This window comes from Microcaecilia unicolor, chromosome 1 (assembly GCF_901765095.1).
Source record: "Microcaecilia unicolor chromosome 1, aMicUni1.1, whole genome shotgun sequence".
Lineage (NCBI taxonomy): Eukaryota > Metazoa > Chordata > Amphibia > Gymnophiona > Siphonopidae > Microcaecilia > Microcaecilia unicolor.
Window position 1 is genome coordinate 244,331,378 of NC_044031.1, and position 22,998 is coordinate 244,354,375.

The 22,998-nt window shown below is 41.7% G+C and overlaps 1 protein-coding gene across 1 annotated transcript in view; it reads right to left on the reverse strand.

Moving 5' to 3' along the window:
- LOC115471567 (E3 ubiquitin-protein ligase MARCH6-like) overlaps nt 1-12,209 on the reverse strand; it is a 284,950-nt gene extending 272,741 nt beyond the window's left edge. Inside the window, exon 1 of the mRNA XM_030205205.1 lies at nt 12,097-12,209. Within this exon, the coding sequence (XP_030061065.1) occupies nt 12,097-12,115 (19 nt within the window). The 5' untranslated portion in view covers nt 12,116-12,209. The remainder of the gene's footprint in view (nt 1-12,096) is intronic.
- Nucleotides 12,210-22,998: the final 10,789 nt, after the last annotated feature.

Genomic DNA, 22,998 nt, shown 5'->3' on the forward strand with positions numbered 1-22,998 from the left:
ATGTCATGGACTGAAAAATAGCGGCAGCGAGGTCAAAATTCTCGATGGTGCCAAGAAAAAGGGCACAAAAGGGAGAAACACAAACGCGCAGCCCAAAAGGGGCCGCAACGGCAGCGAAAGGAAACAAAGAGGGCCCAACTATAAACTTAAAGGAACTTTTTTTTTTTTTTAAATAAGAGCTCAACAGAGCAAAGAAGAACGAAAACGAAGGAAGAAGCACGAAGAAAACGAAGGCTCTTTCTCAGGGGCACAGAGAGAGACGGAGAAAAACAACCGCTCGCTACTGCAGAAAGAGAAAAAATTAACGTGACTCTCGCACAACGGGCGGGAAGCGGATGGCCGCAAACCTGCGTGTGCTCGAAGGCTCTAGCAAACGTCTGTTGCTAGGAACATTTTCCGGTCATTGGGGGCTGCCGTGGACGTCACCCATCACTGAGAACAAGCAGCCTGCTTGTCCTCATAGAATTAGGATACAACCAGATGCACAGAGGGAGAAAACAGCGAAAAAAGAAATACCAGAAATACTGAGAGGCTAAAGGGCTCACCACGTTCCAACCTGCTGGAGACTGAGATTAGTGGAGCATTCTGCGTATGTCTAGTAGCGCTTTAGAAATGATAAGTAGTAGTAAGTAGTAGCAGCAGCATTCTATGTTAGGCAGGGGCTCTTACTGGCTCTCGCTAAAGTCACAGTTCTCAGTCTCCACCTGCTGGAAGGCGTGCACAACACATCAGTCTCAATCTGAGCCAGTCCGGAGGGACGCTAAGGAAGTGGCCATTTAAAAAAAAAAAAAAATTTAAAAAGAATGTAAAGATAAAATGTTTTGCTGTTTTGAAAATCACTATATTCTACACTTCGATTCTGGATAATTTTGAGCAAACGTCCAAACTCAGACTTAAGATGTCATATCGAAAATGCCCCTTCACATTAACCAGCTCAGACATGCTGATTTCAGTAAAATGAGGGGGGGGGGGGGACATCTGAAGGAGCTGACATGGGTAGGTATAGGAGAAGAGGAAGGGCAGTGGCCCAAGCTGAAAGCTACTATAAATATGGCCAATTAATCAAATTAATTTTGCCCTATTTCTTCTGTGTGTGTGTGTGGGGGGGGGGGGGGGTAAATAATTAGTCAAAAAAACGCCCAGCACCCTAATTACAATTTGTCAAAACTCATAACCGCTATAGAACTTTTATTGGCGACTTGTTTCAAATAGGCATTCGACCTATGTCTTGCTCAGTTTGTCATCAGTTCTGTAACATTAGCAGCTTGAATTTTTAATATACAACTTAATAAATCTTACATGATAAATATTTAATTGAATTGTACTTTTTCATTAAAATCTCCATATCTGGTATTCACATTATAAAAATTTAAATCTCACACTTATGTTTTTCAACTGGACCAACTGCCAATGAAGGCAATGTTTCGAACTCTGCCTCAGGGTTAGATCCTGAATTGTGCCTGTTTGTTCATAATCTCCTGCTTTTAATCATTTAAATTTATATAATGTGAATACCAGATAGAGACTTTTATAAAAAAGTAAAATCAAATTAAAAAATCATATAAGATTAAAATTTCTATATAGAGAAATTCAACCTGCTAATATTACAGAACCAATGACAAACTGAGCAACACACAGGTGGGTTGCCTACGTGAAAGGAATTGCTGCTGAAGGTTCCGTAGTCATTATGAATTTTGACAAAAGTAATCAGGGCGCTGGGGTTTATCTTGGCTATAAATATGGCAACAGATTTTATATAAGGAAAGTAAACAAAACAAGAGAAACAGGAAGCCAATATGATTCTCCAAAGAAGCGGCAGCAATCAAGAAATATAGAATGCAACAAGAGAATCACGGAAAAAATTACTGGATTAAACTAAAAAGAGGGAAATACAGCTAGCAAAGGCACAGGAGGAAGAATACTGTAGAGAGATGTGACAAAACCTTTTTCAGATATATTGAGGAAAAAAGAAATGGAATTTTTATGTAAAAAATGTCTATTCCACTTAATCCATAGTTCTTAGCGGATCACAAAATATTAACACAATCCAAGCTTACAATAATTATACATACAAATAAGCTCAATCCATCCAAAAATTATTACTGGAGTTTCACTCCTCACCTGAGCTGAAAGTTTGCATAAACAACAATATTTTGAGCTCTTTTTTAAACTCTTTAAAACCCTGAATGTTCCTGATTCTAAGAGGGAGCTTGTTTCAAGATGCTGGTCCTGCAATATAAAATCTCATTTCTATATTTCTCAGACCTAACAAAATGAAGAGATGGAACAGCAAGTAATTGTTGAGTACCTGATCATAACTTGGCTGATAAATATGGAGCTTAGATGCCAAAGTCTTTGAAACCTGTTTTGCTAATACCCTGAAACCTAAACAGAGAATTTTAAAGTGAATTCTATTCTCAATAGGTAACCCATGTTAGATTTTCAATGTTGATTTATAATCCGCCTAGTTGTGAGCAGAATAGACATTTTTAAATAAAATACAGGAGTAATATGTTCAAAGCAACTGATCCCTGACAAAACCCTAGCCACTTAATTTTGGACTATTTGTACTGCTTTTTATCCATGTCTTAATCTTACACACATGTACTTTCACTCAAACTTTCATCAAGCATCATACCTAAAGCTTTGAAATCTTGAACAGGAATAGACTCATTATCAAATTGAAACACTGTGTAGTGTCATCTGATCTATAAGTTGTCAATAGCAAAATCTGTCTTATTAATATTTAATTTCAGACTGTTCGCAGACATCCAACAAATAATTGACCACAGAATCAATTTCAATTTTGCAAATGTTTCTTGTATTCCATCTTCCAAACTTATCAAAAATTTTATGTCATCTACATACAGTCTGAATTGTATATCAAAACAATTTAGTAAATGGACAAAGAGGAATCAGATTTGGAAAAGAACAGCGGATAAGTATGATCCTTGCAGAACACCTATCAATAATGGCTTCAAATGATGTATCATCCCCTTGCACTACACAAAAACACCTATGCTCCAAAAAAAGAAAAAAAAAAGTGAGATGTCGAGAACAGCTATGTGGAGAGTGATGAAGATAAAGCAAATGTGCTAAACAAATACTTCTCTTTGGTGTTCACAGAGGAAAATCATGGAGAAGACCGCACTCGGCTGCCAAAAGTATATCTGGGAATGGAGTGGATATTGCACCTTTCACAGAGACAAAGCCAATATGGATTTAGTGAAGGGAAATCTTGCCTCACCAATCTACTACATTTCTTTGAAGAGATGAACAAACATGTGGATAAAGGTGAGCAGGTTGATATTGTGTATCTGGATTTTCAAAAGGCATTTGACAAAGTACCTCATGAAAAGACTCCAGAAAAAATCGAAGAGTCAGGGGATAGGAGGTAATGCTCTACTACTACTAAACATTTCTAAAGCGCTACTAGGGTTACGCAGCGCTGTACAAATTAACAGAGGGACAGTCCCTGCTCAAAGAGCTTACAATCTAAGAGACAAGTGAACGGTCAGTCCGATAGGGGCGGTCAAATTGGGGCAGTCTGGATTTACTGAACGGTAAGAGTTAGGTGCCGAATGCAGCATTGAAGAGGTGGGTTTTAAGCGAAGATGGGCAGGGAGGGGGCTTGGCGTAAGGGCTCAGGAAGGTTGTTCCAAGCATAGGGTGAGGCAAGGCAGAATGAGTGGAGCCTGGAGTTGGCGGTGGTGGAGAAGGGTACAGAGAGGAGGGATTTGTCCTGTGAACGGAGGTTACGGGCGGGAATGTAAGGGGAGATGAGGGTAGAAAGGTAGTGAAGGGTACTGTGGATTACAAACTGGTTAAAAGATAGAAAACAGAGAGTAGGGTTAAATAATCAATAATTCTCAATGGAGAAGGGTAGATAATTGGGTTCCTCAAGGGTCTGTGCTGGAACTACTGCTTTTTAACATACTTGTTTAAATCATTTTTATTGATGACAAACAAGAACAGGCAGTACAGGTTACCAAAACTGTCAACAAGGTCATCGTTTACAATAAACAACCAACCAGCCCACCCCACAATAAACAGAACGAGCAATCCGAGGGCCTGCTTCTTATGACCCCCAAATAGTGAAACAGTATATTAAAAAAAAAAAAAAAACAACAAGAAAAAAGGGAGATGAGAACACACTAAGATCCCAACAATAACTCAAAGTATTCAATAATTCACTGTAAGCTCGAGGGGATAGGTTTCCCAGGCTAAAAGGAAATCCTTCCTGTATCGGGAGGGGGAACCTTGTAGCCACATGTTTTTCCAATAACAGAGTGTAGTTTGCTGCACCATGCCCAATAAGAGGGTGTGTCAGCCTTGGTCCAGATTCCTAATATAATTTTTTCACCAACAATCCCCACCTTACATAGCAGATGGCAGCCACCTTTGCCCTGCAGTGCAAAGACTGCAAAGTAATCCAGAAGAAACCCTAGTGGAGACAGAGGGACCGGAGAAAAAAAGAAGACCAAGTAAGAGACAATGGATTTCCAGAACACCTGTATCCGCATTCTGAGCAAGTAGGCGAGTCTACCTTTTCCCATTTTAAAGAGCTGTGCTCTGGTCATATAGGCCCTGTACAGAACCCAACATTCCACATACTCCACATTGACAGTAATCCTTGGGATGCGCATAATTAAGAAGGTAAGAGGGAGGGGAATAGAGGACCGTTGTAAATCCCTGCACCACAGTTAAAGCAGATAAATCTGGGTGCGGGAAAAGGTGCATCAATTGTGTACGTAGAACAGACACTGTTAGAAAGTCCTGCCTGTCCAGAGGTAGAATTCGACATATTTATAAAATGATCTAAACATGAGAGTAATTAGTGTGCTGATGACACAAAGCTATTCCAAGTTGTTAAATCATAAGAGGATTGTGAAAAATTACAAGAGGACTTTACGAGACTGGGCACCCAAATGGCAGATGACGTTTCATGTGAGCAAGTGCAAGTGATGCATGTGGCAAAGAGGAACCCGAACTATAGTAACATAGTAAATGACAGCAGATAAACTCTGCCCAACAAGATAAAACTCATTTACATGGTATACGATACTTTATATGTATACCCAAATTTGATTTGTCCCTGCCTCTCTCAGAGAACAGACCATAAGTGTCTGCCGAGAACTATTCCTGTACTAAACGTTCTGAAGCTAACATCGAAGCCCCTTTAAAATTTACACTCCAGCCCATATCTATTCAGCCACAATCAGGGCAAAGACCGTAAGTCCGCCCAGCACCGGTTTTACTCTCCTCCAATTACCAGCGTTGCCACCCAATCTCCACTAAGATTCCGTAGATCCATTCCTTCTAAACAGGATTCCTTTGTCTTTATCCCACGCAGTTTTGAATTCTGTTACCATTTTCATCTCCACCACCTCTCGCGGGAGGGCATTCCACGTATCTACCACCCTTTCCGTGAAAAAATACTTCCCGACATTAATCCTGAGTTTGCCCCCCTTCAACCTCAATTCATGTCCTCTAATTCTACCGCCTTCCTGTCTCTGGAAAAGGTTCGTTTGCGGAATAATATCTTTCAAATATTTGAACATCTGTATCATGCCACCAGTTTCTCCTTTCCTACAAGGTATACATGTTCAGGTCGGCAAGTCTCTCCTCGTACGGTTTGCAACGCAAATCCCATACCATTTTTGTAGCTTTTCTTTGGCCAGCTTCCAGTCTTATTACATCTTTAGCAAGTTACAGCCTCCAAAACTGAACACAATACTCCATGTGGGGCCTCACCAACGACTTGTAGGAGGGGCATCAACACCTCCTTTCTTATGCTGGTTATACCCCTCTCCATGCAGCCTAGCATCCTTCTGGCCATGGCATTGTCACATTGTTTCTTCACCTTCAGATCCTTGGACAGTTAAGTATGCAAGGTTCAACATTAGGAGTCACCGATCAGGAAAGGGATCTAGGTGTCATCACTGATGGTACTTCGGTTGAAACCGTCTGCTTAGTGTGCAGCAGCAGCAGCAGCTAAGAAAGCAAATAGAATGTTAGGTATTATTAGGAAAGGAATGGAAGACAAAAATGAGGCCATTGTAATGCCTTTGTATCTCTCCATGGTGCGACTGCACCTCAAATACTGTGTGCAATTCTGGTCACCAATCTCAAAAAAGGTATAGTGGAATTAGAAAAGGTACACAGAAGGGTGTTGAAAATGATAAAGGGGATGGGACGACTTCCCTATGAGGAAAAGTTAAAGCAGCTAGGCCCTTCACCTTGGAGAAAAGATGGCTGAGGGGGAGATATGATAGAGATCTATAAAATAAAGCATGGAGTGCAATGGATAGATGTGAATCATTTGTTTACTCTTTCCAAAAAAAATACTAGGACTAGGGGGCACACAATGACGCTAGAAAGTAGTAAATTTAAAACAAATCAAAGAAAGTATTTCTTCACTCAACATGTAATTAAATTCTGGAATTCGTTGCCAGAGAATGTAGTAAAATCTGTTAGCTTAGCGGGGTTTAAAAAAGGTTTAGATGGCTTCCTAAAAGAAAAGTCCATAGACCATTATTAAAATGGACTTGGGGAAAATCCACTGCTGATTTCTAGAATTAGCTGCATAAAATGTATTGTTAAGAACTTACCAGGTACTTGTGACCTGGATTGACCACTGTTGGAAACAGGATGCTGAACTTGATGGACCTTCAGTCTGTCCCAGTATGGCAACACTTATGTACAGGGCCAGTGCCTCTGGCACCCCCCCCCCCCCCCTCAATCCAGCATCTCCTCTCTTTTTTCTCCCTCTCCCCTTCTATCACCCCACCACCTTAAAACGGTGAAAAAACAAAAGGGGTTTTTTTTTGTTTTTTTTTACTCAACAGCTTTTTAAATTTGAAAGTTTCCCATATGTAGATATAAATATCATGAAATAAAATTGAATAGCACTAAAACTGCTTAAAAGATTATTGTAGCTGGTGGAAACAGAACTAATAAAGGCTATGTTTTGTGCTCCTTTTTCTACGCTGTTCTATACAATACAGTAATACATGGTCAAATTTCAGTGAAGATACCCTGTTTCCTGATAGGTTCATCTTAACTGTTGCTGTAATCTGCCTTGGGAAATCTGGTGTTATAAAGGTTGGAAGTAAAATTAAACTCGCCTTTCATTGGGGCACATGAAGTTTCTTCTCTTTGGTACAAATGGATTATTCTATTTTCAGGTTATGCCCCTCCTCTAGCAGGTTAGAAAGTTTGCCTCAACAGAGCATGTGCAGCCATTCTAACTTCAGTATACGATACCAAAGCAGTAGGAAATTAAACCATAAACTAGACTCCTGCCTCTACAAGAGCAGCAAAACTTGGGTGAATTCTCCGAGCTGCTATGAAATAGAACGTATAAATATAAACTCACACTAAACACTACATTCAAATTCCAAGCTGGTACCACCGGATTCCGAGGAGGTCTCACATGTCCTACCCCATGGAGAAAACGAACAATATCTGGGTGAGAGGCCAAGGACTGTTTCCCCAACCGGCCTCTGAAACAGGCCAAAACCGCCACTTTTAACGTGCTCAACGACAACTACTTATCCATACCCTGTTGTAAAAAGGTTAAAAAAAAGACCTCAGAGAAGCGGCTTGGGGAGAAAGACCCACCCCGGAACACCATGACACAAACGTTCTCCAGTCTCTGGCATACGCGGTGGACGTAGAACGCTTTCGAGCCTGCAACATCGTCCTAATGACTGCTTCCGGGTAACCCTTACGTCTCGTGACCTTTCAATAGCTTTGCTCTTCTGCGCCACTGTGTTTTCAAAATGGCTGCCAAGACTGGAAGCCTCTGTCCTCTATTCTTATAAACCCCCCCAACCACCACCACCCAAAGCTTCATTCCAAGTTTCAATCTAGCCAAGATGCCACCTTCTCCCACTCCTACCACAGTGCTAATCAAGTTTTGAGATAACCAACCAGCTACAAAAATTCATTCAATATAAACAAACCAATTAATTTTCAAAACTCTGCCTACTGTTTGTGCTCAAAATGTATCATGTGAAGGGCAAACTATGGCCCATATGCCAAACTCAGGGGCAGATCAAAACTTCAGTGCTATTCTGAATAGATCCATAAAAATAGCGCAGATGAACAACGCCCTAATGCTCAAATCTATCTGCGTGCTTATATTTGCATTAGGGAGTTCGGCAGGAGGATTGTACTTTGGCGCACGTGCAGAAGAGTTCAGCGGTAAGCTCAACTCCTGTGCGCATGCACCTTGTAAAACCCAAACGTGAAGCACAGAGTGTCTTTTCTGCAGCATAAATATAAGCTTTTGAAACTTTTTTTTTCTGGATGCTTATATTTAGATGCAAGTAACAGATGTCAATGTGTACTCTGGGGTTTTTTTTTTTGTTTTGTTTTAATGCATGGTTGCTTTCAATTTAGATGCAGGACAAGGACATCAATGTGTGCTTCACATTCAGGTCTGCTGTTTCTCACAATCTGCACTTAAGGGCCTTGCATGGGCTTCCTTCTGCTTCCAAAAGCAAACAAAACCATAAATATTGCAGAAGGAATCACAAGAGAAGAACGAGAATCATGGGAATCCTCTCTTCCAACACCCTAACTCCTGATTGGCCCTGAAGTTATTTTTTATAGCTGTAAGGCACCTTTTTTTCAGGCACTCTTTTCTGATCAATGGGAATGAATACAAAATTACCTCATTTAAATGAGTCTGACTACATTTGCATGCTATCTGCGCTAAGGCCTGGATGCTCGTTGTTTGCTGCACTAGACCCCTCTGATCATTCTGCACTGGTAAACGTGAGAACTAGTATGGCGCAGGCACTAGTATGGAACTAATGGCCTCTAGTACCCACGTTTACTTTTGATCATCAGCACCTCAGCCTGCTATCTGTGCTTTCACTTTTGCCACAGCTGCTGTTGAGATGAAAGCAGAGTCAAGAGAGAACTAGTGCTCCTGCCTTTGCTTGTATCTCAGCATTGCTGTTGGAAGCAATATTAGAAACCAATTTTAACATAGGCTTTGTCGGAAAGGGTAAGAAAATCTGCAGGGGGCTGCATGTTGGGGGGTCGGGTGGATGAGCAGTTGGAACAAAAACTATCAAAACTAAAGAGTGGGTTTTCTCAAATTATAAGAAACAAATGTACTTATTTTTTAGTCATAGTATCATCTTTATCTGCCATTATTTATTATGTTGTTACACCCTTGGTGTAGCCACACTAGGTTCCAAACCAGGCTAGAAATATTCCAGACACCAGAATGATTACTACACTTGGAGTAAGTGGTGTCTAGTAATTCATGTTTGTCAGTCACCAAAGAAAAGCTTTACCAATGCAATGGAACCCTTTCCTAACCCAACCAGTCTACTACAAAAATTAAACTGGCAGCATAAAAGCACAGTAGAATACCATAAATGCTTCTCCTTCCTCCACTTCCACAAAACTCAAGACCACACCATCTTAAAATCACCTCTCCTGCTGCTAGCATCTTGTACTTCTCTTAGACTTTATTGTAAAGAAGAAGTCAATAGTAAGAAAGGACGAGTCTGGAAGGGAAGAGGCAGGTAAAACAAGGTATATATGAAGATAAACAAGAATGCATGGAAAACATAGGGGAAATACGGGAGGAAGGATGTCTTCACATTTTTCAAGATTTTTAAATGTTTTCATTTCTAGCACCAGAAAAATGTTTTCTTCCAGGCCTTCTCACCTTTGAGGGATGGAAATGAGATTTAAAATCTCACAGAGGGAAGAGAAAAAGGTCAATCTGTGTATCCCTGGTTCAAACTGCAGTCCCCAAGTTCTGCTTACAAGGTTGGTTTTCAAATGTGTACACATACACTTCACTATTTGCACAATTTGGCTGGGTTGAAAACTATACTTCTTTGCAGCAATCAAGGATGTTTCATAGATCCTACTGATCCCTAGGCTTTTCTAATATTTTTCTAGTCCTGGTTCCAAAAGGAACCAATGTACATGGGCCCCCTACGAAGCACGTTTGCTGTACTGACTGAGCTATGGAATTAAGAGAGTGGGACCTAACTACCTGGCAGTCAGGCACGAAGGCCTATGGTGCCCAAATTTCATATGCCCGATCCTCATACAGAAAGAGCTGGGTTGGGGCAAGTTACACTTGAGCTTCTAATACAACTATATTATACATCAACTGTGGATTGTTGACAAGTTTTCAATCCACAAAATACCATTACACTTACAAGTTTATACCAAAAAAAATAATAGGATCATTAGTAGGAAAACAATCTTGGCAAAAAACAATTTGCTATGAAATATAAAGGTAGTGTTAAAGTGAAGGGTTGTTTTAAAAAAATTAATTGCTGTTACTTTATCTATTGCTAGTAGCTCATACAAATTGTTAAAACCCAAATTGCCACAGTGTATTTATATATTTAGCATGAAAAAGTTAAAATGTGAGGCTGAAGGGCTCACCACGTCTTCCACCTGCTGAAGACTGAGAATACTGGGAATTGAGAGGGGAGGGTTGGGCTCTAATTGGCTCTCTCAAGATACATTGTTCTCAGTTCTCACCTGCTGGAAGGCGTGCACAACCCAATAGTTCAGCTGCGCTAGTACAGAGGAACACTAAGGAAATGTTTCTTTTCTAAAATAAACTTCTTATTCAAACTCTGTTATGCTCAACTTTAGCTTTTTGGATTATAACTAAAGGGGGTAAGCCTGCAGCGCTCACTGTTCAAATGTTGGATTCACTGATCTTTAATAGATCAGAACTATTTACTAAGCTGAGCCTCAAGCATCTTGATGACAGGTCATCCAATAAATTCTGTTCCTTCACACAAGTTCTTGGGGCCACCTGCACTGTTTTTGTTAGCAACAAAACTAATGTCAAGTTGAGCAAGATTACAAAAAATTGTTTTTATATTTTGCTCACACCTTTTTCAGTAGTAACTCGAAGTGAGTTATGTTCAGGTACACTGGGTATTTCCCTATTCATGTACAGCATGTTATAGACAAGAGAACTAAAAACAATTTTATAAAAAGTTACTCAATACTATTTTCTTATATTCAATATCCATGTTGTTTTAATCATTTCTATAATAAATGTGACTCCCTAAAGAAAAGCTTTTGTGTGTGTCTTGTCTAGATTATAAACTCTGCCATGCAGGAGACTGTCTCTCTTATGTTTGTGTACAGTCCTGCATCAATGTAGGGCAGTAGAAATAATACCAGTATTAAGTTTTCTGTACTACAAAGACCTCTTCGAAGTTCAAAATATATATGAAAATGATTCCCCTCCATATACACTACATTTTTCTTTCAAGAAAACACGTATAAGACCTATCAAGTCACCCCTCATGTATAAACCTATAAATTACACTTTTAAATCACCCTCTTAACCTGTCTACAGGCACGTTTACAGCAAAGAACGTAGTTATGTGGAAGAACAGAAAATAAAAAAGTAAAAGTGTGCCCCTTAGAGGCATATTTTCAAAGCACTTTGGGAGGCTAAGTTCCATAGGTTTCTATGGAACTTTGGGAGGCTAAGTGCTTTGAAAATGAGCCTCTGAATCTCGCTGCACATTTAAAGAAATATGGTGAGAAGGGGCTTAAGACGACAAAACACACTGCCTTCTTTACATTGTGTATATCTAAAATATCTCCAATCATGGATGTAACAATAATACAGATGTATTCCATACACATACCCATTACGTTCAGCAAGATGGTCAGCCTTGGAACGTATACGCTGCTTCCCGAACTTCTTAGCACAGATCCCAATCCCTCCATAAACTAAGAAATCAACCTGTGTGCTCTTTCGGACTGCCTCGTCTGGTCTGACGGGCCGCGCACAAACTCTCAGCAGAAGCAGCAGTTCGGGCAAAAAAAAATAAGAACGCTGCAAACATTCAGCTAAGAGCCGGGCAAGGCCTGACAGCCCTCCCCCCGCCCTCAGAATGACCCCGCTACGCGCCGCACACTGGCGCTGCGACAACCTGAACACAACAACACAAGCCACACCGAAGAAGTAAAAGGGTGTGGGGAGAAGGCCACATCACCCACCGTGCAGAACCCTGGCGCACTCTGGGTCTCTGCGGCCCCTGTTCTCTCGGGGCTGCGGGTGACAGAGCTGCTTACCTTCCTCGGCGGTTTCCATCTTGCCTCGCTCCGGTGACGCAGACTCTCAGCAGGTTCTCTCTCCCTGAATCCCTCTGTCTACTCCGTAAACTCACTCTCTTGTCTCGCGGGCGAGCACGAGCACAAACAGCCGATCTACGTCACCCACCCTCGCCCCTCCCTTACGCACGCAGCACTGACACGGCCAGCGACATCTACAGTGAAAGGCGGCGAGAAAAGGGAGGGAGTGCGCACGCGCGCCAAGCGGCTAGATTCGCTCACTCACCCTCCCTCCGCCACACTTCGTCGCTGTGTGTGGAGGATCAAGAAAGGTGTTTTAAACCTCCTCGGAGTGAATACACAAGCAAAGCGTGTGAAAAAAGGCGTGTCGGCGACGTTGTTGTGCGGCCGCGCGCCTTGACGTAAGAAGGCCAACTGCTGCAGCTGCAAGGATTTTTGATGGTGTCCATTTTTGCTCCCCGAGAAACGAAGAGCTTAGACCGAGGAGGTTTAATGACTCGCGGAACTCCGAGCCGTACAGCATTGCAAATTCCAATCTATGGGAGGAACTTCGAGTGGTGAAGAGGTCGCATAGTGAAAACCGGGACTGGATCGTCTAATTGTTAATTGGGTTGCGATAGACTCATCAGAATGCTGTAATTGTGTTTGTTGTTGTCATTTTTTTTGTGCTTCGCAGTTTTATGTCCTTCCTTCCCCCCTCCCATATCTACTTTTATTTAGCATCACGTGTACAAATGATCGTTCCAGTACTGTTTTCACAGTCTGAATCTGAACGCAGTAATCATATGCAATTTAGTTTCAAGTTTATTAATCGCTTGATGTACCACTCAGGGAACAAACCATCAGAGCGGTTTAAGCCTAGAACTCCATGTAATAGAGGAAAGACATAGGGATAGATTAAGAAGAAAAACATGGAAAAGTGAAATACCAGTAAATCATCAACAAGAGTGACATGCATAACAGACAGCAACATCATCTGGTGGTAGCAGTGGGGTCAGCGACGTGCAACATGAACCGAAGACCACAAACAAATGGTGCCTTAAAAATAGGCAAGGAAGTCTCTTGTGGTAAGGCTAGGTGGGCAGTATTCCAGAGCTGTGAATCCATGATATTAATAGGTTTTTATGTATGGAAGAGAGGCAAACACTGCAAAGGGAAGGGATCTAGCACAAACTGGCCCGAGAAGAACCAAGAGTGTGAGGGCTGGGGACTACTACTACTACTACTATTTAGCATTTCTATAGCGCTACAAGGCATACGCAGCGCTGCACAAACATAGAAGAAAGACAGTCCCTGCTCAAGGAGCTTACAACCTAATAGACAAAAAATAAATAAAGTAAGCAAATCAAATCAATTAATGTGAACGGGAAGGAAGAGAGGAGGGTAGGTGGAGGCGAGTGGTTACAAGTGGTTACGAGTCAAAAGCAATGTTAAAGAGGTGGGCTTTCAGTCTAGATTTAAAGGTGGCCAAGGATGGGGCAAGACGTAGGGGCTCAGGAAGCTTATTCCAGGCGTAGGGTGCAGCGAGACAGAAGGCGCAAAGTCTGGAGTTGGCAGTAGTGGAGAAGGGAACAGATAAGAAGGATTTATCCATGGAGCGGAGTGCACGGGAAGGGGTGTAGGGAAGGACGAGTGTGGAGAGATACTGGGGAGCAGCAGAGTGAATACATTTATAGGTTAGTAGAAGAAGTTTGAACAGGATGCGAAAACGGATAGGGAGCCAGTGAAGGGTCTTGAGGAGAGGGGTAGTATGAGTAAAGCGACCCTGGCGGAAGATGAGACGGGCAGCAGAGTTTTGAACCGACTAGAGAGGGGAGAGGTGACTAAGTGGGAGGCCAGCAAGAAGCAGATTGCAGTAGTCTAAACGAGAGGTGACAAGGGTGTGGATGAGGGTTTTGGTAGAGTGCTCGGAAAGAAAGGGGCGGATTTTACGGATGTTGTAAAGAAAGAAACGACAGGTCTTGGCGGTCTGCTGGATATGAGCAGAGAAGGAGAGAGAAGAGTCAAAGATGACCCCAAGGTTTCGAGCTGAGGAGACAGGGAGAATGAGAGAGCCATCAACAGAAATAGAAAACGGGGGGAGCGGGGAAGTGGGTTTGGGGGGGAAAATGAGAAGCTCGGTTTTGGTCATATTTAATTTCAGGTGGCGTTGAGACATCCAGACAGCAATGTCAGACAAGCACGCTGAAACTTTGGTTTGGATGCAAGGTGAGATATCAGGGGTAGAAAGGTAGATTTGGGAGTCATCAGCATAGAGATGGTAGGAAAAGCCATGGGATGAGATTAATGAACCAAGGGAAGAAGTGTAGATAGAAAAGAGGAGGGGACCAAGAACAGAACCCTGAGGTACGCCGACAGGCAGAGGGATAGAAGTAGAAGAGGATCCACCAGAGTGAACACTAAAGGTGCGGAGGGAGAGGTAGGAAGAGAACCAGGAAAGGACAGAGCCCTGGAATCCAAGTGAGGACAGGGTATCGAGAAGTATGCTGTGATCGACAGTGTCAAAAGCAGCGGAAAGATCAAGAAGAATGAGGATGAAATATTGACCTCTGGATTTAGCCAGTAATAGGTCATTGGAGACTTTAGTAAGCGCAGTTTCGGTTGAGTGGAGAGGGCGAAAACCAGATTGTAATGGGTCAAGAATAGCATGTGAGGAGAGAAAATCAAGGCAGCGGCGGTGAACAGCACGCTCAAGTAATTTGGAGAGAAAAGGAAGGAGGGAGATGGGTCGGTAATTAGAGGGACAAGTAGGGTCAAGTGAAGGCTTCTTAAGGAGAGGTGTGACCACAGCATGTTTAAAGGCAGCAGGGACAGTTGCAGTGGAAAGTGAGAGGTTGAGAATGTGACAGATAAAAGGAATAAGAGTAGGAGAGATGGCATTAAGAAGGTGGGTGGGAATGGGATCAGAGGAACAGGTGGTACAATAAGGTGTGAGAAATTTGATAAATAGGATGGCTGGCCAGAATGGTGAATTTTATGAACCAAGAAAAGTAACTTGTAAGAGATCCAGTATGAGACTGGCAGTCTTGGAGATATAAGGGCAAAAGGATAACACCTAAAAACCGTCAAAACCATGGCCAGCAGATTGCAGGCTATGGTGATGGGATGTGCTACAGGAGACTGATTGGAGCGTGAAAATAGGAGCCCAGTACTCTTCCCATAGTTAAGTGTAAGCTTATGTGAGTATTGCCAAAGTGCAGTTTGGTCAAACTTGACATTTAGAGATTGGATGGCAAGGGTATCAGTAGGTTCAGTACAGGCAAGTACCTGGATATCATCTGCATAGGCAAAAACATGCAGGCCTAATGATTCTACAAAAATCAAGAGGGACCAGGAATGTATTAAAAAGTAGTGAGGCTGCACCAAGCCCTGTGGTACTCCTTAGGGGGAGACATAGGGATGAGAACATTAGTTAAGTTGATAGATCTTGTTAGATCTGTCAGGAAAGACAAACCAGCGTACAGCAGTGTCCCGAAGACCTATGGCATGTAATCAATCAATAAGAAGAACATGGTCAATTGTATCGAATGCCATGGAAAGGTCATATAATTGAGCTTCACCACCACCACACTGCTGGTCAGATTTTCAGGCTATCACAATAAATATGTATGAGAGAGATTTGTATACCAGGCAAATTTCTCATCCATATTCATTGTCTATATTTTGAAAATCAGACTGGCTTCAGTTCCCTGAGTACAAAGTATGGCATAGTATGCTACATTACAATGTCAACACAATCTACTATAATAAAACTCACCCTCAACGTTCTGAGGACACTGACGTCAGTGAAGCCAAGCCCTGACTTCCTTCAAAAAGGTTCGAAGGTTCGTGGTGGTGAAGCCGCTAAAATCGCTCCGGGCCCCGCCCTCGAGGGCGGAGCAATGGCAGAACAACGAAGGGGTTGGCAGGCAGGGAGGCGGGGGGAAATCGCTCCGGGCCCCGCCCTCGCGTCAAACGTCATGACGTTGGGGGCGGAGCAATGGCAGAACAACGAAGGGGTTGGCCAGGGAGGGAGGGAGGGTGGTGTTGGCGACGAAAACCTTGCTAGCGCCCGTTTCATTTGCTCTGAAACAGGCCTCTTTTACTAGTATGCAATAAAACATTTTAATAGCATAGAGTGTAAGCAAAGATGGAACATATAGATAAGACAGAGTAACAGGAATTTTAAAAAAAGTTACCAATTTAAATTTTTTATTTATAGCCATTTAAATTTTTACAAGCGATAAAACAACTTGTTGGAAATACAGAGAAAGTAATATATAGGAATTATTTCAGTCAGGTAATTCTACTACTACTACTAACATTTCTAAAGCGCTACTAGGGTTACGCAGCGCTGTACAATTTAAACATAGAAGGACAGTCCCTGCTCAAAGAGCTTACAATCTAAAAGACAAGTGTACAATCTAGAGGACAAGTGAACAGTTAATCTAATAGGGTGGATAGATTGGGGCATTCTATATTTCTCAAGCGGTTAGGCGCCGAGTGAAACAAGATAAGGAGATCAATTAAACAATAAACAGAAAAAAAAAAACGTGGTATTAACCTGATTATCCCCAGATATTACTCGTCTAATTCATTATTCCACATTGATCATCTGGTTGGCTTCTTCAAGGCCAATAATGTGTAAAGTCAAATCATTTCATTGAAAACATACTTATTGTCCAATATTAGTTAGAAATAATACATCTGATTACATTCTTTCTCTTTCAAAAACCAGAAGCCATTTAACAATACATATACTTAAGTCTCCAATTCAAACCCCACTGATTAAAGTAATCCCAGTTTTCACAGGCTTCACTCCTTTTAAAGTAATAATTGAAATATTTCTGAGGAAACTTTAGCAGTCATACCGGAACTCTGGGAAAAACAGTAATCTTGATATTAGCCATCTATAATAATATTCATTTTATTATTCAAAGTTTCTGGTCTATTATCATTTTCAAAATCATAACCACTTCTTGCTCATGTAGAATCATTTGTTATATCAATTTTTCACACTCAAAGGGTTCAGTTAAATTGTCCATGTAACTTTCTAATAAAATTATATTTATTTATTTATTGCATTTGTATCCCACATTATCCCACCTCTTTGCAGGCTCAATGTGGCTTACAATTTATCATGGATACTGGAAATAGAAGAGAATATACATTTGGTTTACAGAGGGTTTTGTGTTACATGGTGGTGAAATACATGATAGTGTTAAAGCAAAGACATTATAAGACATTTCTGGATATTTTAGAGATTATACAGTTACACGTGTTGATCTTTGTGATATATTTTGTCGAAGAGATAGGTTTTCAATAGTTTATGTAAATTGGTCAATTCATAGATCGTTCTGAAACAAAATTATTTACTGCCACCATTAGGTCCCAAAGCACCTTCCAGATGGTATTCAATGTAACCTCCACAGGAGCCAAAAATGCCAAGTTGATTTTTCTCTTAGGTGTTTAGGAGTGGTTCCACCTATTCGGGTTCTGCTATAAACATCCTCCGTTTCAGCATATGCCTCTAACTCACTCCTCCAGTCCTTTGGACATGGTGGTCGAATAATTCGGGAGCGATGGAGTTGTTTTTTCCAGGTCCAAGAGCATTGACGCTCCTTCGCCAGCGCTAATCAAAGGACTCGCCAACCCTTTCATCTGTGGGCAGTTTGTGCAGCGGTCCTGCACTTGCTGCTCATGGGACAAAACGCTGGCCATCGGCGGCTGACCGCCGGTTGTCCCCTTCCTCTCAGTTAAGGTAACTGCAATTGCAGAGAGGAAATTTACGTAAAGAAGATGAAACTTCAGAGGGCAGCTGGGCCGTTGGGCATACGAACTTCAGGTTGCCATCTTACCACTCACCCAGAATTTACCAATTTAAAGAAAGTTGCAAATGAGGTTGAAAAGATGTTTGAATATTATCTTAGCATAGAAGTGGATAAATATATCCTGCTGTAGTATATGCAGCCGGTGTCATTCCTTTTTGTGCCAAGCTTTCACCTGTTTCCTGAAGTAGAGATAGTCTTGTGTTACATGAAGCCTTTCAGAGAGTGCATTCCAGAGTGAGGGGGCTACTCCAGAGAAGACTCGCTTGCAGGTATCACATCGTGTTATGTCCTTTGGTGAGGCTGTGTTTTGGGATACTCCTTGGGAGGACCTTAGTGACCTTGGATGTGTGTAGAGGGAGATCCTGTTCTTCAAATACTCTGGGCCATTTCCTTTAAGGGCCTTGAAGATTAAACAACGTTTTAAATCTGGCCCTGTGTTGTACTGGTAGCCAGTGGAGTTTTTGTAAAAATGGTGTGATGTGGTCATGTCGCTTATAACCTGTTAGTTTTGCTGCGGCATTCTGAATGAATTGGAGATGGTGCAGACCCTTTATAGTCAGACCAGTGTAGAGTGCAATACAGTAATCCAGTCTGGGTGTTCTCATGGCATGCAGAACTGAGACAAGACTTGCCTTCTCAATGTAAGGAAATGGGCAGTGTAGTTGTCGCAAGTGATAGAAACTGCTCTTGAAGGTTACTTGGATTTGGGAGATCACAGAATAAGTGTTGAATCTAGCTGTATTCCAACTTGTGATTTGAGGGGGAGTTCATATTTCCCAAAAGAGATTTTGATGTCAGGTATGTGCCCACTTATGTTAGGGACCCATAAAAGCTCAGTTTTACTTGGGTTCAGGCAAAGTTTGCTGTTTTTAGCTCATTCTTAAATTGATATTAGGTAGTCAGTTTATTCAGGGCTGTGGGTAAGTCTGGTTCAGTGGGTATGAGTAGCTGCACATCAACCGCATAGATGTAGAACTGAGTGGCCATCAACTGAATCAGCTTGACTAGTAGTTTGAGGTAGATATTGAACAGAATAGGTGACAGTATTGATCCTTGTGATACCCCACAAATCAGTACCCATGATGGTAATGAGGTGCTTCTGAACAGTTGGGACTGTTGCCTGTCTGATAGATAGGATCTGAACCAGGCAAGTACTATTCCACTGATACCTGTTTCTATGCCAGATGTGCAAGCATGATATTGTGATCCACAGTGTCAAAAACTGCTGAGAAATCTACCTCATGAAAGACTCCAGAGGAAATTGGAGTCATGGGATAGGAGGTAGTGTTCTATTGTGGGTTAAAAACTGGTTAAAAGTTAGAAAACGTAAAGTAGGGTTGTGGTAAGTATTCTCGATGGAGAAGGGTAGATAGTGGAGTTCTGCAAGGGTCTGTGCTGGGACTGCTGCTTTTTAACATATTTATAAATTATCTAGATATGGGAATAACTAGTGAGGTAATTAAATTTGCTGATGACAAAGTTATTCAAAGTTGTTAAATCACAAGAAGATTGTGAAAAATTGCAAAAGGACCTTACCTTATGAGATTGGGAGGCTGGGCATCCAAATGGCAGATGACGTTTAATGTGAACAAGTGCAAAGTGATGCATTTGGGAAAGAGGAACCCGAACTATAGCTACGTGATGCAAGGCTCCACAGTAGGAGTCGCCAACCAGGAAGAGAATCTAGGTGTCATCATTCATGATACTTTGAAACCCTCTATTCAGTTTGCAGCGGCAGCAAGGAACGCAAATAGAGTGTTATGTATTATTAGTAAAGGAATGGAAAACAAAAATGAGGATGTTATAATGTCTTTGTATCGTTGCATGATGTGACTGCACCTTGAATAGTGTGTGCAATTCTGGTCACCACGTCTCAAAAAGATATAGTGGAATTTAGAAAAAAGGCACAGAGAAGGGCGATGAAAATGATAAAGTGGATTGGATGACTTCCCTATGAGGAAAGGCTGAAGCGGCTAGGGATCTTCAGCTTGGAGAAAATATTTCTTCGTTCAACATGAAATTAAACTCTGGAATTTGTTGCCAGAGAATGTGGTAAAAGCAGTTAGTGGGGTTTAAAAAAAAATTGGATAACTTCCTAAAAGAAAAGTCCATAAGCCATTTTTAAAATGGACTTGGGGAAAATTCATTGCTTATTTCTAGGGTAAGCATCATCAAATATATTGTACTGTTTTGGATCCTGTCAGGTACTTATAAACTCAATTGGCCACTGTTGGAAACAGGATACTGGGCTTGATGGGCCTTCAGTCGCAAGATTGCAACACTTATGTTCTAGCAGTACTAAAACCAAGGCTCCCATCTCAGTTTCTGTGAAGATCATCTAGTAGGGATACAAGGACTGTTTCTGTTCCATAACCAGGTCTGAATCCAGATTGACATGGATCTAAACAGTTTATCTCTTCTAGCCAATCATTGAGTTGATCACAGACTGTTCTATAAGTTTTCCTAGAAATAGGATGTTAGATACTGGCCGGTAACTAAGGTTGTTCTTCTTTAGCAAAGGTCGCACCACTGCCTTTTTTAATGCTTTTGATAGGTGCCCATTAAAATGGCAGGAGTTCATGATTTTTGTGGTGCCTTCTGTGAGGCCCCAGCTTCACTATCTTTGATGAGCAGGGGTTGAGGGAGCATGGAGTTGGTCAGAGGTCTCTTAGGATTTTGTCAAGGCCCTCCTCTGTTATTGGGTTAAAAGGGGCCTTTAAGTATGTTCCCCTACGTGTAGTGAACACTCATGTTCTCCCTGGAAAGATGGACACTAAGGTAGTATGTTATACCATTTAGCTCATTATTTTGCCAGTCTTTGTTTTCCTCTTACTGTGTGCTGAGAGGTTGCCACATTTATGTGCCAGTAGGTCAGGTGACATCTGAATCTTGTACCTGTGTCAGAGCTGAGGTCTGCGCATCATCCCGGGAGCAGAGAGGATTAATAGTAACATAGTAAGTGACAGCAGATAAAAACCTTGAATGGTCCAGTCTGCCCAATAGTCATGCTCATTATCAATTCATAATTAAATCAGCAATGAACTTGATATTATATACTTGATTATGGTCTTTCTTTGATGTTTCAGTGACATAGACCATAGAAGTCTGCCCGGCCTTATCATGTTCCAATTGCTGGAGTTGTCGTCTAAGCCCACTCCAGCCTATTTGTCTTTTCATTTGCGTGAAACGGACCATAAAAGTCTGTCCATCACTGTCCTCATGTTCCAGCCACTAAAGTTGCTGTCTAACCCTTTACAGCCCATCCTAAATCAGATTGCCATATATGAGACAAAAATCCTACAAGTCTACCCTAGTTCATCACAGCTGGAGTCACCATCTAAGAGTCATTCAACACATCCACACACATGCAGTCATTTAAGTTTAGGTTTTCTATAACTTCCATTTTCTAATTAGAGATCCTCTCTGTTCATCCCATGCCTTTTTTAATTCCGTCACCATTTGTGTCTCTACCACCTCCTTAATGGAGACTTTCTGCATCTGTGCTGTTAAAGCAGGGAGGAGGAGATGACAGCACTCAAAGAACTTGGTACTCGGTAAGTGAGAGGCTGACACAAGTCCTGCCGGAATTGTTTCCATCCCCACAGGAACACTGCAGAACTGCTTCTGTCCCTGCAGGAACCCCGTTCCCATGCAAGTCTCTAGGATGGACCTGCTAGTACTTACACCACACTAACATTAACTTAAATGTAAGTTCCTGACATAATACACTAGTAGGCAGCTTCTGTAATCATTAGCTCATCCCACTAGACTAGGCTTGTGTCACTGGTGTTCTCAGATATATCATTCAATGGTGCTTTAAAGCACAAAGTGAGGATTTCTCAGATGGGGTGAAAAAGGGCCTTGGTCCAGAAAGCAAATCATGCATGTTATACACAGTTCAATTTAACCTTTATTCCACACCTCTGCTAGGAACCAAAGTAAAGAGTGGAAGACATCACCAACACATGACAACTCTTAACAGATGCTAAGCACTCCAATTAACAGTTCCATTGGCAATGACTGAACAGGTGGTGGGGAGAGGGGTCCAATTAACAGTAACATTGCCAATTACTTAACAAGTGCTGCAGGGGGCAGGCAAGGACCTGTAGTACATCTTTTCTATGTTCATCCAGATGCTAGTAATTCTTCATCAAGCCACTCACTTTCCTTCAAGTCAGATATAGATCTGACTTGAAGGAAAGTGAGTGACTTGATCAAATGGACATAGGTGAGACATTTGATTAAAACACACACCACTAAACCACTTTACTGCTAAATGGAAATACCCCTACATTGGATCGATGCCTCAGCATTAAAAGTTTCTGCAACACCTTTATCAGTACAGTGCTAAAGGGTAACCACATGGCCTTAGGCCATAATGGCATTATGTGAGCATTAAGCTGTGTGCCACTCCTGAACCTGAGGTTTTTGCAAGTGGGGGGTGGTGTAAATGATTAACATTGAGGAAAAGCAGGTGAGAAGGGAGAGTCTCACACCTAATAAGGTGAGTGGTCATCTTTCACTCGCATTATGGCAAGTGGGGCATCCTAGTCCACATAAGTACTGTTTGAAATTAGTAGTGACGGGTTTCCCACAGTCCTGCTTTTCTAGCTCATGAGGAGAAGAAAGGGTAAATTAGGCCTTACCTGCTAATTTTCTTTCCTATAGTCCCTCCGGATTGGCCCAGAATGTGACTGATGGGTTATGCACACCTTCCAGCAGGTGGAGACTGAGAAAAAAACTGTCTCTAGCGAGCCAATAAGAGCCCTTGCCAGCCAGAGAAAGATCCAGTAATAAAGTACCAAAGCAGAAGAAAAGCCAGAAAAGAAATACATAACCTGTGCATCCAAAAAACCTGAGCAGCCACCGGCACATTGCCAACAAAGGGTGAGTGCCTCCAAACATATCAAGGTCCTATAAACAGTACATTAGACAGCCAGAAAACATTTTCCTTGTTTTTTTTTTTTTTTTTTTTAAATAGAGAAATAAACTAGCAACACAGCTCCAATAAATAATTTTGAACCTCTGAAAACACAGATATCTGAAGGGAGGGATCTGGGCCGGTCCGGAGGGACTAAAGTAAAGAAAATTA